This window comes from Panicum hallii, chromosome 5, assembly GCF_002211085.1.
Source record: "Panicum hallii strain FIL2 chromosome 5, PHallii_v3.1, whole genome shotgun sequence".
NCBI lineage: Eukaryota > Viridiplantae > Streptophyta > Magnoliopsida > Poales > Poaceae > Panicum > Panicum hallii.
This window is the reverse complement of record NC_038046.1, coordinates 19,834,400-19,850,045: the sequence shown is the minus strand read 5'-3', so window position 1 is coordinate 19,850,045 and position 15,646 is coordinate 19,834,400. Positions and strand designations below refer to the sequence as shown.

General features: G+C 58.0%; 1 protein-coding gene across 1 annotated transcript; it reads right to left on the bottom strand.

Annotated features, from left to right (window-relative positions):
- Window positions 1-457: 457 nt before the first annotated feature.
- LOC112892544 (trinucleotide repeat-containing gene 18 protein-like) lies at window positions 458-1,740 on the bottom strand. Its single transcript, XM_025959683.1, has 2 exons — window positions 1,633-1,740; window positions 458-1,102 (listed from the first exon to the last, which is right to left on the bottom strand). The coding sequence occupies exons 1-2, from the start codon at window positions 1,738-1,740 to the stop codon at window positions 458-460; spliced, it is 753 nt and encodes a 250-aa protein (XP_025815468.1).
- Between the last annotated feature and the right edge of the window lie 13,906 nt (window positions 1,741-15,646).

The window sequence follows — 15,646 nt, the reverse complement described above, 5'->3', positions numbered from 1 at the left end:
ATCAGAGTATTTGCTCTTAAGCTCAAGGGCGATATTGGGTTCGGCACGGGCAGTGACAAGCAGAGTATCTTTAGCATCACAAGTTTTTTGGAGCTCTAGCATCTCTCGTTCCAGGGCAGCAATTCTCTCCTCTAGTTCTGAAAGGCAGGAGCTAGAAGAGGCTTTGGTCTGAAGCTGGCGGGCAGCGCACCGAGTAGCAACAAAAGACTTCATCGCCAGATCTTGAGCGTATCGAAGCATGTTGGGCACGCCAGTCTTAATCAATTCTTTTTCCATCAATGGAAAACAAAATGAGGCCCCAACTTCAGATAAGAAGTTGTGCTCCTGGTCAAGGCTCTCAAAATGAAGGCTGCCGATGATATTGCAACTGATCAGTTTGGCTTCTGAAGCCCCAAGCTCGACAGCAACAACAACAGGATCCTCCTGGCTGACAAAGTAACTGTTGCTTTTGTAAGAGCTAGAGAAGAAGGGGCCGAGGCAAGCCTTCGATGGGGCGTGTGCAGCTGGGAGGACGAGTTTTCTTCTGGTCATCATCCTCCGCAGAGGATGTCTTCTTCTCACTTTCGCACGATGAAGATGACGAGCTAGAGGTGCTGTGCGAGCTGCTGGGCGCCTTGCGGGGGCACAGAACTGTTTTGGAGATGACGAGGTCACAAGACTTTGCACCACCGACCGGCGAACCCACAATGTCAACATGTCTGCCACCATCTTCGTCGCTCTCAGTCTCTTGGTCGCTAACATCCAGGCCAGGGAGCCCGCCGGAGCCGCCAGCAGATTCTTTCGGCTCGACCGAAGCAGGCGGCGTGGATGTCACCGACGAAGCGGCAAGGGGGCTCGCCTCCATGTCAGCGGCATCCTTGGAGTCCCCTTTAGCCTTCAGAGGCGAAGAGGGCCCAAAGAGAATATTCGCAATGCAGGACCGCTTCGATGAGGCGCTACCCTTCGCGCCAAGCTTCCTCTTCTTTTTTTCAAGGTGTGCAGTGGCCGAGACACCGCCGGCAGCTGTTGTCCCTTGAGTCTTCTCCTTTTTCTTCTTCCTCTTCTCCTCGGTGGCCTGGTGCCTGATGGCAGCAATGCGCTGTGGGGCCTCGATACTGAAGGCCTGGAACACTCGGTTGGTGCGAGTTCCACCCAACTTCTAAAAGATGGCCTTGTATTCGTCGATGGACTCAAGCCCTAGGATGTCGTTCGCCCAACTCTCCACATAGTTCGCATTGATATCTGTGCAAAAGAGCTAGTGTCAAAATACCAAACAAAATAGAGAAGCCAAAGGGTAACATTACAAAAAAAACTCATGATGTTTTTTTAATATTGAAGGAGGCGGCGAAGTCTGGCATGGGAATCCCTCCGGCCCATCGTGCCTCCGGCAACCAGGCCTTATCGGACCAGCCAGCTTTCAGCTGCCAGCAGCGACACACGACATACTCCTCAGTAATGTCATGTGTGCCGTACACCTTCGACACTTCCCGAAGCATCACTACAAAAGCCAAGCGATCCTCCTTTTCCTCGACATCCACCCGCGGGGTGTCGCTCAAATTCCAAAAATTGTTGGTGATGAAGGGGTGGCTCTGGTTGGCTTCATGTAGCGTAACCTTATGTTAAAACCAAAATAAAGTCCAATCCAAAGGCTACCTTGTTCATGTAAGCAGTCACGGGGCTCGAAACCATCTCCCGGAACGTAAAGTTGTAGCAGCCGTATTGGGTTTCGGCTTCACCCTCGTTGCCATCAGCAGTCGTCATGGAGATTACCTCCGGCTGATGGTGCACACGGTGAACGAAGGAAAAGTCTTCAGCTGAAGGTTGGAAACAGCAGGTCTTCACACGGTGCACACGGTGAACGAAGGAAAAGTCTTCATCTGAAGATTGGAAGCGGCAGGTCTTCACCAGCCAGAAATATAAGTTGAGACGCGCGATATAGTTGGGCGTCAGTTGGTGAAGGAACATGTTGTGAAGCCGAAGAGTCTCCACAAAAGAAAGCATCTAGTGGGAAACGAAGCTCCGCGGTGAATAAATTGCAAAAGACAACGACTTCATCCGCCTCCGGATGGGCCAAGGTCTCCCCGGACTTTGGGGGGTGAGGTTTTCCAGCAACAACCTGCCCTCAGCGGACCATGTCGGTAAGCATGGCTTCAGTGACGTCGCTCACCCCAAAGGACCGGGTCAGGGGCCTCGCGTGATCAGTCTTCGGCGCCATGACACTCAAAAGCGATGCGTAAGAAAGCGAAGGCTAAAAGAGGCAAACCAAGCGAGAGTTTGGACTGGAAACGGTGGAAGAAGGCTCGAATGCAAAATTTGAGTCAAGACTCAGAGGAAGCAGGGCGCAAGGAAAGTGTGGACAAAGCAATGGGAGGCACTGCTTATATATGGCGCGCCGGGGCAACATCGCAGCAAAAAGACAATTCCGCCCCTACATATCCTACTGTTGCCAGCAGACTCTCGCAAATAGCTGAGGGGCTTAGAGGTCTTTTTCCACACGGCCCCTTCACCATAATTTCCAGCATTATTATCAAAGTTTTCTTATCCAACCCCTATTTTTTTCTATTTTTTCTAGGTCTCCGTCATTTTTTGCAGTAACACATGGCGTCGACGATCCGAGGGGTGGCGCTTCAAGCCGCGTTGCATGCGATAGAATGATCGAGGCCTCAGGACTTCCGCAGAAGGCCCTCACCCTCGAGGGGCTAATGTTGGGGGCGCCACCTTCGGATCGCACCGATGGCCTGAAGACCGAAGGGGTGGACCGCTTTTCCGGGTGGCTCCCCGAACGGGTCCAGATCTTCGACCTGCACCGAAGGGTCGCGAGGATGAAGTCTTCCCGAAGGCCAGATGAGATGAAGCTGACTCCAAGTTGTCATTTGACCTAGCCGCTGATCGCGAGTCGAAGCCTGAGTACCGAAGATCTACGACGAGGACCATCGAGTCAAGGCGGACCCGAAGGGCGTGATGAGCTGTAAAGGGGGGTTAGATAGAAAATTATTGTATGTCCCTAGAATATTCGAGGAATACAGTGGTTGAGGGGTAAAAAGGTGTCAAAACGGAGGAGGGTTGGTGTAACATCCCTTATAAATACTCGTGTAACTGTAACTGATGGGATAGATCCCTATTGAATAGAGAATCATTTTCTACTCTGAAGGTGTCTCTTTCTTCATTTGCGCCGTTTGAGTTTGATCCACGAGCTATTGTGATGCTTCTTCACTCCGAATGGTACCCTCCACCAACACCATTGAAATGGACTACTAGCCTATTTATCTTGGTGCAGTGTGTCTTGCATTGTGCAGTTGTTCTTCATCTTTCTAGTCTGATATTGCTATTGAATTCCGCCATGAGATTCTTCCAAAAGTTTTCACCCTTTTGGGAATTTCCCTTAACTGAATCAACAGAATGGTGCAACCATGCACTAACTAGTTTCTAGATCCTCTTCCTCACTCCAATTTGTACGACCTACCTTTTTTCTTCACCATCGCTGGCATCACTACACTCTTGATTGCTCATATCTCCATTGGTTTGTGGTGTAGAAGATATAGGTGAAACTGGACCTGACCCGACAACACCTTGGCTATAACCTATGGACTCAACTGGTAATGAAGACTGAGCATCTTCAATTGCAGCTCCTCTTCCAAACACTCCATTGGAGGGGAAGCTAAAGTTTGCTTCCTATGGAATACCAAGATGAAAGCCATATATATGGTAGTTTGGTGGCACGTCATGTGGGCTACAGTTTCGAGGAAACTGAGATTGAAATTGCTGATTGAATGGAGGAGAAAAAATTACAAATTATGATGGCCGGTATCCTTAGGTGGATCGATTGCTTGTGTCTCCTTGCTCTTGAGGAGAGGAGTCTGAAGGGTTGAATGTGTTTGAATCATCTATTGAAATATTTGGTGGTAACTTTTCTTTTTCTAGAGAGGGTAGTGGGATGTTTTCTTTTCCTGGAGAGGATGGTGTCAGATCCGGGACTACGGGACTGTGTACATAACGTAGTTCATATAGGAATAGGGGATAAGACATGTCCTATATCTTATCTATGTTGTATTCTACTCGCATGTGAAGTAGAACTAGTCAATACAGAAGGAAGCTACTCGAGTTGTGTCGGTACATACAGACAGGGGTACCTCCTGCTAGGTTGACCAGGACCTTAGCGTCTCGCTATCCGTAATCTCCCCCTTGCCTTCTGGGGGACGTGGCGTACGGCCCGGGCCTGACAGCTGGGGACCGTGGTCTCCGGACCCTCCCTGTGCTGTTCCGGGACCGGGGCCCCCACGTCCCCAGGAAAGCTGGAGAGCTCTCGGGTAGCCCCCGCGGCCCCGGCCTCCCCAGGGAGGTCCGGGGCCGCCACATGTGATGGCCAGACCATCGCAGGCCAGACCGCTCCGACCGGCCTCGGGGGCCCGGACCCCCTCCCCCCGGGAAGGGGTTCGGCGCCGCCACGCGCCGTCCTGTGGTGGGAACGGGGCTGGCCCTGCCACGTGCCTACGGCTGGAGGCCCTTCGCGGGTCTCCAGCCCACCTACCAACATTTAAAGCGGTAGCTGAGCCGTGCGTGCCCAAGTCAAAAAGAACGGCCTGCCACTGACACACGGGGCAGGTATGCTGACACTACGGTAGCCTGCTTGACCTGAAGGCGGCGCGTCATATCACCGTGCACAGTGCGGGACTGTGTACAGTCCTGTCACGGTGTTGCGCACGTGATGATGGCCTGTAATAGGCGAGCCAAGGCGTGCGCTATAACAGTGCGCACGCAACAGGTCAGCGCTGTTTCACCGCCTGACTGGAGGTTCCATCCCAACAGTGATAGCACGGCTTCACTGTTGGGCAACGCTGACACCGGACACTGTGCAAGACAAGGCTGTACACGGCCATATCCTGGCTGTGGATACGCACATCAACTTCTCGGTCGAAGAGGACTACGGAGAGGAGCTCGAGGAGATGACCTCCGTATCTCTCGTAGAACAGGCTCCTGTTGGCCAGGCCCACCTGTCGGGGTCCGGCTCAATGTAAGCACTCCCCTTGGGCTATAAAAGGGAGAGTGCACTCGTTAGAAGTTCCAGGTTGCACACACACAAGCTTATGCTGCTTTCCATTCAGACTCACGCAGCCAATACAACACCAAAGTGGACGTAGGGTATTACGCTCCGGCGGCCCGAACCACTCTAAATCTTCGTGTCCTTCCTGCGTTCATCTGTCCACCGATCGAGCGCTCCTAAGTCTCCTCCAAACCCATCCTTAGCTAGGATTAGGCGGGTGCTTTCCGCCACCCGGCTGGAGAATTCCTCCGACATTTGGCGCGCCAGGTAGGGGCCTTTAGGTTTGGTTTGCGCTCGGACGACCTTCACGACCTCAATGGCGCAGGAAGATGGTCACAAAGACCTCCTGTTGGGCGAGGAGGTGGCGTCCACGACGCCACATGTTTCCCGTCGTCCAACATCCAGGGCGGCGCAAGCATCTCCGCAACGCGCTGCGGCGCGGGCCTCAGTGGCCCAATCGGTGCCTGCACCGACTGGGCCGCTCATGGCAGCCAGGGAGTTGCTCCGCAATCCCCCTGGTGAGGCGGCCTCGCCCGACGCCCAGAGGCAATGGCGTGACGACGTCGACCGCCTCCTCAACCTGGCACAGGCTTCCCCATGTTCAGTGGGGGGGTCTGCCTCCAGGCAACGCCGACGTTAGGGCGGCGCATCCGGATCTGTGCACTCGCCGTCACTAAGGAGTGCACGAACCGAAGAACTCCGGGCGGAGCTCAACCGCAGACGTGCGGGAGAGGACGCCCGTGTCTCTATCGAGCAGGCGCGTGGTCACCGGCTCAGTATCGAGGGTCGCGACCTCGATGCCGAATTCGCTGCGGTGGTTCCAGCCCCGCAGGGACCTGCCCTGGCACCGGTGTCCGAGGTAGGCTGCGCCGTGCTCGCAGACCACCTTCGCGCGGTTGCCTGGCCATCCAAGTTTCGGCCACACCTGCCGGAGAAGTACGACGGGTCCTCCAACCTGTCAGAATTCCTGCAGGTCTACATCACCGCCATCACGGCGGCCGGAGGTAACGACGCCGTCATGGCAAGTTACTTCCATGTAGCCTTGACCGGGCCAGCCCGGACCTGGCTCATGAACCTTACCCCGGGATCTATCCGATCCTGGGGTGAGTTGTGCGCACAGTTCACGGCAAACTTTGCCAGTGCGTATCAGCAGCACGGTGTGGAGGCCCACCTCCATGCTGTGAGGCAGCAACCCGGAGAAACCCTCCGGGCCTTCATCTCCCGCTTCACCAAGGTACGTGGAACGATTCCGCGTATCTCCAACGCGTCTATTATCACGGCTTTCCGACAGGGGGTCCGTGATGAGAAGATGCTGGAGAAGCTGGCGACCCACCAAGTGGAAACCGTCACCACCTTATTCGCTTTGGCGGACAAGTGCGCCAGGGCAGCGGAGGGCCGTGCTTGGCACTCCGCGACTTAGGCAGGTCCCGCTCAGACGAGTGGGCCTAGTGTCGCTGCCCCTGGCAGCGGCAAGAAAAAGAACAAGAAGAGATGTGGCTTTGACACGTCACGGATCGGGGGCCCGGCGGTTGCTGCAGCAACGACCGGGGGCCAGAACCCCGCGGCAAGCGCCCACGGCAACAGCGCACCAACCCCGGGTCGTGCCCTGTTCACCCTGGGGCCCGCCACAGCGCCACCGAGTGCCGCGAGATCCAGAAGCTCGCGGAACGCCTCAGCAAGAGGCGCGACCAAGCCTCAAAGGAAGGCACCTCCCCTCCAACAAAGACCTCAAGGGTCTCTTCCACCAGTCCAACTCCGAGTCCGGTGGTGACGAGCGCCGCAAGAAGCTGTACGTCATGTACGGCGGTAGCGCGGACCTCGTCTCCCGGCGGGATGTAAAAACCCTTCGCCGGGAGGTCCTCTCGGTGAAGCCGGCGACGCCAAAGGCAGCGCCCCACCAGCGGTGGAAGAGCATCACCATCTCCTTTGGGCCATCGGACTGCCCGGAGAACATGGCGGGCGCCGGTGTGCTGCCGCTCGTCACGGCACCCACCATCGCCAATGTCCGCCTCCACCATGTGCTGATCGACTGAGGTGCAGGCCTCAGCGTCATCAGCTATGCAGCGTTCAAGCACCTGCAGATCCCGGAGTCCAAGCTGACTCCTTCGCACCCATTCTCTGGAGTGGGCCCGGACCCAGTGTACCCGGTGGGGACCATTTCCCTACCGGTCACATTTGGGACGGAGGACAACTTCCGTACCGAGAATGTGCAGTTTGAGGTAGCGGAAGTTAACCTCCCTTTCAATGCCATCATTGGCAGACCGGCCCTGTACCGGTTCATGGCCATTGCCCATTACGGGTACCTGGTCCTGAAAATGCCTTCACCGGCAGGCGTCCTCACCGTCCAGAGTGATCGGGCCGCTGCCGTCGTGGCAGTCGGAAAGCTCCATGCGCTGGCGACAGGGCTTGCCCCTGCAGCTGGCGCCCAGGAGTCCGACCCCTCCTCCTCGCGTGCCAAGGCTCTGGTCAAGGCACCCAAGGTCTGCCCGTTCGATACGGACGATGTCCCCATGAAGACCGTCCAGGTCGGAGTGGAGACCTCCCAGACCACCCGCATCGGTGGTAATCTGGGAGAGAAATAGGAAAGCGCGCTCGTCGCCTTCCTCTGGGCAAATGTAGACGTGTTCGCCTGGGAACCGTCACAGATGCCCGGGATCCCTTGGGAGGTGATTGAGCACCATCTGAAGATCCACCCCGACGCCAGGCCGGTCCGGCAGAAGCCACGCAAGCAGTCCATCGAGCGGCAAAACTTCATCCGTGAAGAGGTCCGCAAACTGCTACAGGCTGGCTTCATCGAGGAGGTTTACCACCTAGTGTGGTTGGCCAACTCTGTCATGGTCCCGAAGGCAAACGGGAAGCTTCGGATGTGCATCGACTACACCAATCTTAATAAGGCATGTCCAAAAGACCCCTATCCACTTCCGCGTATAGATCAGATTGTAGACTCCACCTCCGGGTGTGATTTGCTATCCTTCATAGATACCTATTCTGGTTTTCACCAAATCAAAATGGCTAGTGATGATAGGAAGCACACAGCTTTTGTAACAGTAGATGGTCTTTATTGTTATATAGTGATGCCTTATGGATTGCTTAATGCTCTACCCACCTTTGCTCATGCAATGAACATCACTTTAGGTGATTTGGTTAGAGATATAGTTGAGGTGTATGTTGATGACATCGTTGTCAAGACCAGAGAGTCACATTCCCTCTTAGAAAATTTAGCTCAAGTCTTCGACAAGTTACGAGCGACCTCCACCAAGCTTAACCCCGAGAAATGCATCTTCGGCGTATCGGCGGGGAAGCTCCTTGGTTTCCTAGTCACCCACCGGGGGATTGAGGCCAACCCGGATAAGGTCCGGGCCATCGAGGCGATGAGACCCCCTGCGCGCATCAAGGATGTACAGAGGTTAACGGGGTCCCTCGCAGCCCTCAGCCGTTTCATTTCAAGGCTGGCGGAGAGAGCACTCCCCTTTTTCAAGTTGATGAGGGGGTCCGGTCCATTCGCATGGACTGAAGAGGCAGAACGTGCCTTCCAGGAGATGAAGCAGAACCTCACCTCCTTGCCGGTCTTGGTTGCACCGGACCCAGGTGAGACACTGTTTCTTTATCTTGCAGCGACGGCCGAAGTGATCAGCATGGTGCTGGTCACCGAGAGGTCCGAGTATCTCTCGCAGGGGGCCCCCGCGGACCCTCCTGCAGGAGGGGGAGATCCGGCCTCCACCACTCCAACAACCGACCCTACTTCGGAGGGTCTGGCCGGGTCCCGACCCGGGGAGACACCAAGCGACCTAGGGTCCAACGAGACCCCAACTCAAGTTGAAGGATCCAGTCCACCTGGCAGAGTCAGGGCCGTCCAGAAGCCGGTCTACTATATCAGTGAGGTCCTTCACGAAGCAAAGGCCAGGTATCCTGAAACGCATAAGCTCCTTTATGCTATACTCGTTGCGTCCAGGAAACTCCATCATTATTTCCAGGCCCACAAGATTGTGGTGGTGACCTCCTATCCTTTGAGGGCCATCCTTCACAACTGCAACACCACAGGCAATATCGCCAAGTGGGCAGCTGAGCTCGCTGGATTCCAACTCAACTTCCAGTCGCACCACGCCGTCAAGAGTCAGGTCCTTGCTGACTTCGTGGCGGAGTGGACACCAGCAGCAAGCGTCCCAGGGGGTCCGGACCATGGGTCGAACCCCCCACGACTGGAAGTCAGGGCTCCGGCATTCACCGGACCCCATTGGACCCTCTTCTTTGACAGGTCCGCCCGCAGCAAGAGGGCAGGGGCTGGCGTGGTCCTCATCGACCCACATGGCGAGCAATTGAAGTACATGGTGCACCTCGATTTTGAGGCCACCAACAACATGGCGGAGTATGAGGCCTTAATCTTTGGGCTCACAGCGGCTCTGTCCCTGGGGGTCCGGGAGCTCCTGGTCAAAGGGGACTCCCAACTCGTCATCAGGCAAGTCCGGGGGGAGTGTTGCTGCAACAACCCCTAGCTCGCAGCCTACCTCATTCATGTGAAGAGGCTGGAAAAGGACTTCGATGTGCTGGAACTGCAACATGTTCCACGCGAAGGCAATTCAGCAGCTGATGCCCTCTCCGCGAGCGCATCGTCTCAGGCACCCGTGCCTGAGGGCGTCTTCCAGAGACGTTTGCTGAAGCCTTCCGCTCAGCCTGCCGACCTGGGCGAAGGGGGTCGGACTAGCACCTCGAAGCTAACGGTCCCGGTGGCGCTCCATCCATGGAGCCCTCCAAGGGTCGTGTGCTCCCTTGAGGGTCCCGAAGACCTCAGGGAGCCACGCCCAATTTCTCAGGAAGGTCCCGATGCATGGATCTCTAAGGTTCGAGACTACCTGAAAGATAATTACCTTCCTGAAGACCAAGCTTCTGCCGAGCGCATTGTCCGGATGGCTAAGCGGTACACAGTGGTAGAAGGGGATCTCTACCGCCGTGGCGCCAACAGCGTCCTCATGCGGTGCATCACCCAGGAAGAGGGCCACGACTTGCTTGCGGAGATCCATGGAGGCGAGTGCGGAAGTCATTCTTCATCCCGCACGCTGGTTGGTAAAGCCTTCCGGCATGGCTTTTACTGGCCGACAGCGCTCCAGGATGCAGCTGAGTTGGTAAGGTCCTGCAAAGCGTGCCAGTTCCATGCAAAGCAGATACACACTCAAGCTCAGGCACTGCAGATGATTCCTCACTCTTGGCCCTTTGCCGTATGGGGGTTGGATATCTTGGGACCTTTCCCTACGGCCGTCGGCGGGTACCGGTACCTCTATGTCGCCATTGACAAGTTCACCAAGTGGCCGGAGGCAACCCCAGTGGTTAATATCACCAAGGCGTCAGCAACTGTTTTCCTCAGGTCAATTGTGTGCCGGTTCGGGGTCCCGAACCGGGTCATTACTGACAATGGGACTCAGTTCATGAGCTAATACTTCCAGGAGTACTGTGAGGACATAGGCATCCAGCTCTGTTTCGCCTCAGTGGCGCACCCCAGGAGCAATGGCCAAGTTGAGCGTGCCAACGCTGAGATCCTCAGAGGGCTCAAGATCCGGACCTACTGCGATCTTGAGAAACATGGCGCAAGGTGGATTGATGAGCTTCCGAGCGTGTTATGGGGGAACCGGACCACACCCAGCCGGGCAACAGGGGAAACCCCTTTCTTCCTGGTCTACAGGGCCGAAGCGTGCCTTCCCCCGGAGATCACCATGGGCTCTCTACGAGTCCAGTCTTTTGATGAGGATTTGCAGGAACAGCAGCGTCGCCAAGACGTGGACCTCATCGACGAGTGCAGATGGCGTGCAGCAGTCCGAAACGCACGATACAACCAAGCGCTCCGGTGCTACCACCAACGGTTCGTGCGTAGTAGGGAGCTCCGGGTCGGGGACCTAGTCCTAAGACGAATTCTAAACCGAGAGGGTATGCACAAGCTCTCCCCTAGTTGGGAGGGGCCCTTCAAGGTAACAAAGGTGTGCCGACCCGGGTCTGTTCGTCTGGCTGCGGAGGATGGTATGCAACTACCCAATCCATGGAACATTGAGCACCTCCGTAAGTTCTATCCCTAGGACCTGGTTGGGAGGAAATTCTTCCTTTGTAATTGGTAGCATCACCGTGCGGACCAGGGCGGTAGAGGTCCGCCCTCGTAAACCCGGCCCCTGGCGTACATCGCACAACTCTTCTGTACCAATTTATTAAGGAAAAATTTACTTCTCAGTATGTCCTTAAAGTCCATGTGATTCTATCTTTATTTGTTCCTTGTTACGCTAACCCCCCATGTGTTTTTCATGTCTGTGTCATGCGCAAGGCCCTTCTTAATTTGCTACGCTACGTCTCTGCCCGGGACCTCTGTTTTATAGGAGCAAAGGAACCGGACCCCTGGGAACTGGCTTCAGGGAGACGTACTCACCCTTTGCTGGGGTCCAGGGTTGTGTAGCCACTTAGCCTGGTTCCGTACCCTAAGCCTACATGCCCTGCCCTCCTAGGGTGGGTACCGTTGTACCTCGAACCATAGACCCGGGGGCCGTGACCCCTTTTAGCCCCCGAACATAGGTCCTGGTGCTCTGACTCGCTACGCAACTTAGGAGGCCTTCGCTGGCCAGACCAGGAACCCGTGGGGACGTCTACTAAGCGTCGATCCTAAGTCATGTGCAGGACCTCGGTTCTATGGCAGCTAGCCCCGACCTATCGCGACTACCTCCCAGGGGGCCACGGGACCTCGGTGTGCTCAAGAACACTTTACAGATCGACAACCAAGAAAACAGCTAAGTTTTTCTTCGCAAAAAAGTAGACGCACGAAATACTTAAATGCATCACTGATAATATACACGACATTACGAAGTTATTTTACAATAACAAAAGTTATATTACAAAAATTGATAACAAGGCAAATGGTCCTATTGTCCTAGCTGGCTGGAGGTGTCCCCACTCTCTGCAGGTTCGGGACGACGCTGGAGGTGGGCCGCGACCATGTCCACCGCCTCCTGGACCCCTTCTCGCGCAGCGGCCGCTGTCGTCCGGAGGGGTCCGACCAAGACGGGAGTCAGCTGGACGGTGGGGTCATGGCTCCGGAAGCTGGTGAGGATGTACTCAGCCATCCCCCGAGCAACTGCTCGCCCCTCTGACTCCAGGGGGTCCTGTATGCCGGCCTCCACGTCCTGTAGCCGCTTGGCAGTGGAGTCCAGCAGCTGGAGTGCGGCGCCAAGTGGTGAAGGAGCCTCCGGCACCCAAATGGGGTTGGCTCCGAGTGCTTCTAGCAGAGGGTTCACCGCACCGACCCACCGTGTAATTTGGTCGATGCTGGCGCTCCGCTCCGCCAGGAGCCCCTCCACCTTGGCTTCCCTCTCCTGGAGGGTCGCCTTGCGCTCCCGGAGCCTCCGGGTCCCGGCTGCCAGCTCCTCCTCCACGGCCTCTTCCCGTCTCTGGAGCTCCTGGAGCCGGGCCACCTCCTCCGCTTCACGAGCAGCGAGCCTTTCTTCCCTCTTTGCTGCAGCCACCGCCAGCTCTGTCAGGGTGGCTTCCTCTGCCTTGGTCACCTCCATCAACTTCCTTGCCTGGTTGGCCAGCTCCCGGGCGGTCCTCTCCTTGTCCGCCGCCGCCTGCACCTTCTTCTCCGCCGCAATCTCTCGCTCGAGGGCCTGCGCCTCCCGCCGTGTGGCCGCCTTCTCCCGCTGGAACGCGGCAACCTCCCGGTCGCGAGCCTGCTCCAGCTCCTCGTGCAGGAGCTCGCGCCCCAGCACGAGCTTGGCGCGCTCCTCGGCGTAGCGGGCGGAGACGGAGTTGATGCGGTCGCCCAGGCGGACCTCCCAGTCGGAGAGTCGGTGGCGCTCTGCCTCCAGCTTCTTCCACTCCCGGCGCATGCCAGCCTCCAGCTCCTGCTGAGCTTGGTGGCATTTGGCTATGAGCCGGGGGAGAGGGATCTCTGCCGTGCTTGGGAGGAGGCGCCTTCCCAGCACCACCTCTGTTTCCTCCTCCTCCTCCGCCGGTGGGGCGGGGCTGCTGGCAACTTCAGCGACCCCCGGTGCTGCCGCCTCCGCTGTCTTCGGAGCCGCGATCTCCGCTGCCTCCGCTGCCTCTGGCGCTGCAGCCTCCGCCGTGGCAGCGGCCCCCTCTGCTGCTGGCTCGGCTGGTGAGGGCCCGGCCTCGACTCCCAGTGCTGCTGCCGGCGCCTCAGTCGTCGCAACGGGTCTGGCGGCCTCCTCCTGAGGGACGGCTTCGGGTCGTGGCGGGGAGGTGGCCTCTGGCTCCAGACCCCTAGGTCTGGTCGCCTCTGGAGCTGTCCCGGGGGGAGGTCCCGCTAGAGTCGACGCAGAAGATTCCGGCGCTGGCTGGGGGCCGGATCCCCCAATTGGTGCATCTGAAGATTGGGGCCTGCCGTATCACCAATATGGTTAAGGACCAGAAGCCAAGAGAGATAATGAAAAACTCTGAGAAGGCTGCTTACGCGTAGTCGCACCACTCCCATCTGCCCCGGGCGGCTGGGGAGACCTTCCTCCCTGCCGAGGACCCCCCGGACTTTTGGTGGGTGTCCCCGGCTATCGGAGCTTCTGGTGGCGGCGATGGGGCCTGTGGCCTGGGCTCGGGCGGTGGTGGTGGCGTCGCCGAACGCCGTTCTGGTGGTGGTGGAGGAGGAGTCTGCTGCCTCGGAGGAGGTCGTCGCGCCACCTCCGGACTCCTCTCCGGCACTTGGCGTTGTGGCGGAGGAGGTGGAGCCTCGCTCTGCTCCTCCGCCCCCGCCGTCTTCTGGCGCTTGGGCGCCGGCTCCCCTACCAAAGAGCCGTCGCCTCGCTGGAGCCTCCGGGACTTGCTCCCTTCGGCTTGGCTGCTCCGCGCGGGTGCCGCCCCCTGAGCCTCGTCGCTCCTTTGGGCCGGGACGGCACCCGCACTGTCCATGTGTCGGTGCTCCAGCACTGGTACCTTCTCCTTCCCTTTCCCGCCGGGGGCCGGACCTCCGGGTCCCAGCTCCCCGGCACCTTCGCTGGGGCGTTGCTGGCGGTCCGGAGTGGTGCCAGGGATCTGGAGCCCGCGGTTAGGGTCCCCTCCCAATTGCCGGACCGCCAGGCCGCCCTCGTCCAGGGTCGGCATCGACGCCAGGACTGATAACCGTAATGCTTGGTCATCGCACAGGGCCTTGACCCCGCTTGGGAGGACCAAGGACTCTGGGATGAACACCTCGCCGGTCATCGCCCGGAGCGCCGCCTCTAGCTCCGCCCTGGTGAAGTCGCCGCCTGGCCCGCGCGCGATCCTGCAGCAGTCATTTAGCCCCGTGTACACGTAGGCCATCCGGGACCGCTGCTGCAGGGGGGCGATTCGCCGCTTCAGGAAGTCACCCAGCACCATCATGGAAGTCAAGCCGCTCCTTGCCAGCTTCTTGATCCGGTACAGCACCGGGTCGAGCTCCGCTGGTATTGTTGGCCTGGCCTTCCAGGTGCTCCGGTCGCTCTGGGGACCCTCTGTTGGCAGCTCCAGGCAGTCGTGGGGGTCGACTGCCGCGATGACCCAGCCTTCACGCCAGTCCTCCCACTTGGAGCTAGAGAAGGCGGCGATGTAGGAGCCCGCCATCCCGTGCCGGAGCTGGAAGTAATAAGCGCCGATCTCGCTGCGCTTAGCCTTCCCAGTTCCGACCAGGGCGTAGAAGTGTTTGAAGATGGTGGTGCAGGGACGCACCCCCACGAACATCTCCATAAAGTGGGCGAAGACCGCCACGAGGAGGACGGAGTGGGGGGTGAGATGATGAAGTTGGAGGTCGAACTCCTCCAGGAGCAGGAGGAAGAAGGAGGAGATCGGAGGAACCAACCCGCACATAATGTACGAGTTGAAAAGGACGAACTCCCCCGCGGCAAGGTCGCGGAGGGGAATTTTGCCGGCCCTGACCTTCCCGGTTTGCGCCGGCGCGGTCCATCCCAGAAGGCGCCACACCGAATCCAACTGAACCTGGCTCTGGAAGCGGCGCGGGAAAGGAAGCGAAGACATGGTGATGGCGGTGAGATCGCTGGGGATGGATTGCAAAGGAGCTGGGAAGAGAAGGAAACCGAGCGCAAGGAAGCTGATCGCGAGAAGAGATGCGGAGACGAAGGGGCGCTGCGGCGTCTGTTGTTGGCAAGAGCGAAAAGGTAGCCGTTCCCTTCGGCACATACCTTTTATGCAAAAGGATGTTGCCTTCTCGCGCCCGCGGTGACCGAGGAGAAGTCGAATGGTTGCCTGCACCAGGCACCTCCTCTCACACCCCATGACCGGCGGGCCCAGGCCCACCAGTCATGGGTGCAGCCGCTGGAGGAAAGGAGGGAAAAGTAGAATCCGAACCGCCCAGGCCGCGGGATGGGCTCGAATAAGACAAGAATCTGAACCGTCTGACGCGCACGGCGCGGGCGGGGGATGGCCCCCTCGGGGTTCCCGCTTAGGGAGAAAAAGACTTCCATGCCCTTTCTCCGCGAGAACAAGCTGTCCACCCAGCGCGATGCTGGGATCTGGCCCCACCTACGGGTTCGTCCCTCTCCCGAGGTGGGCCCGGGGGCCTCTGTCAGTACATACAGACAGGGGTACCTCTTGCAAGGGTGACCAGGCCCTTGGCGTCTCGCTATCCGTAATCTCCCCCTTGCCTTCTGGGGGACGTGGCGTACGGCCCGGGCCTGA

What these genes read in the sequence shown, in the direction of transcription:
- LOC112892544 (XM_025959683.1), bottom strand. Translation starts at nt 1,740, where the DNA reads ATGACGACTGCTGATGGCAACGAGGGTGAAGCCGAAACCCAATACGGC. An exon ending in TGACTGCTTACATGAACAAG is followed by an intron (nt 1,103 to 1,632) that starts GTAGCCTTTGGA and finishes CGAGTGTTCCAG; the next exon opens with GCCTTCAGTATCGAGGCCCC.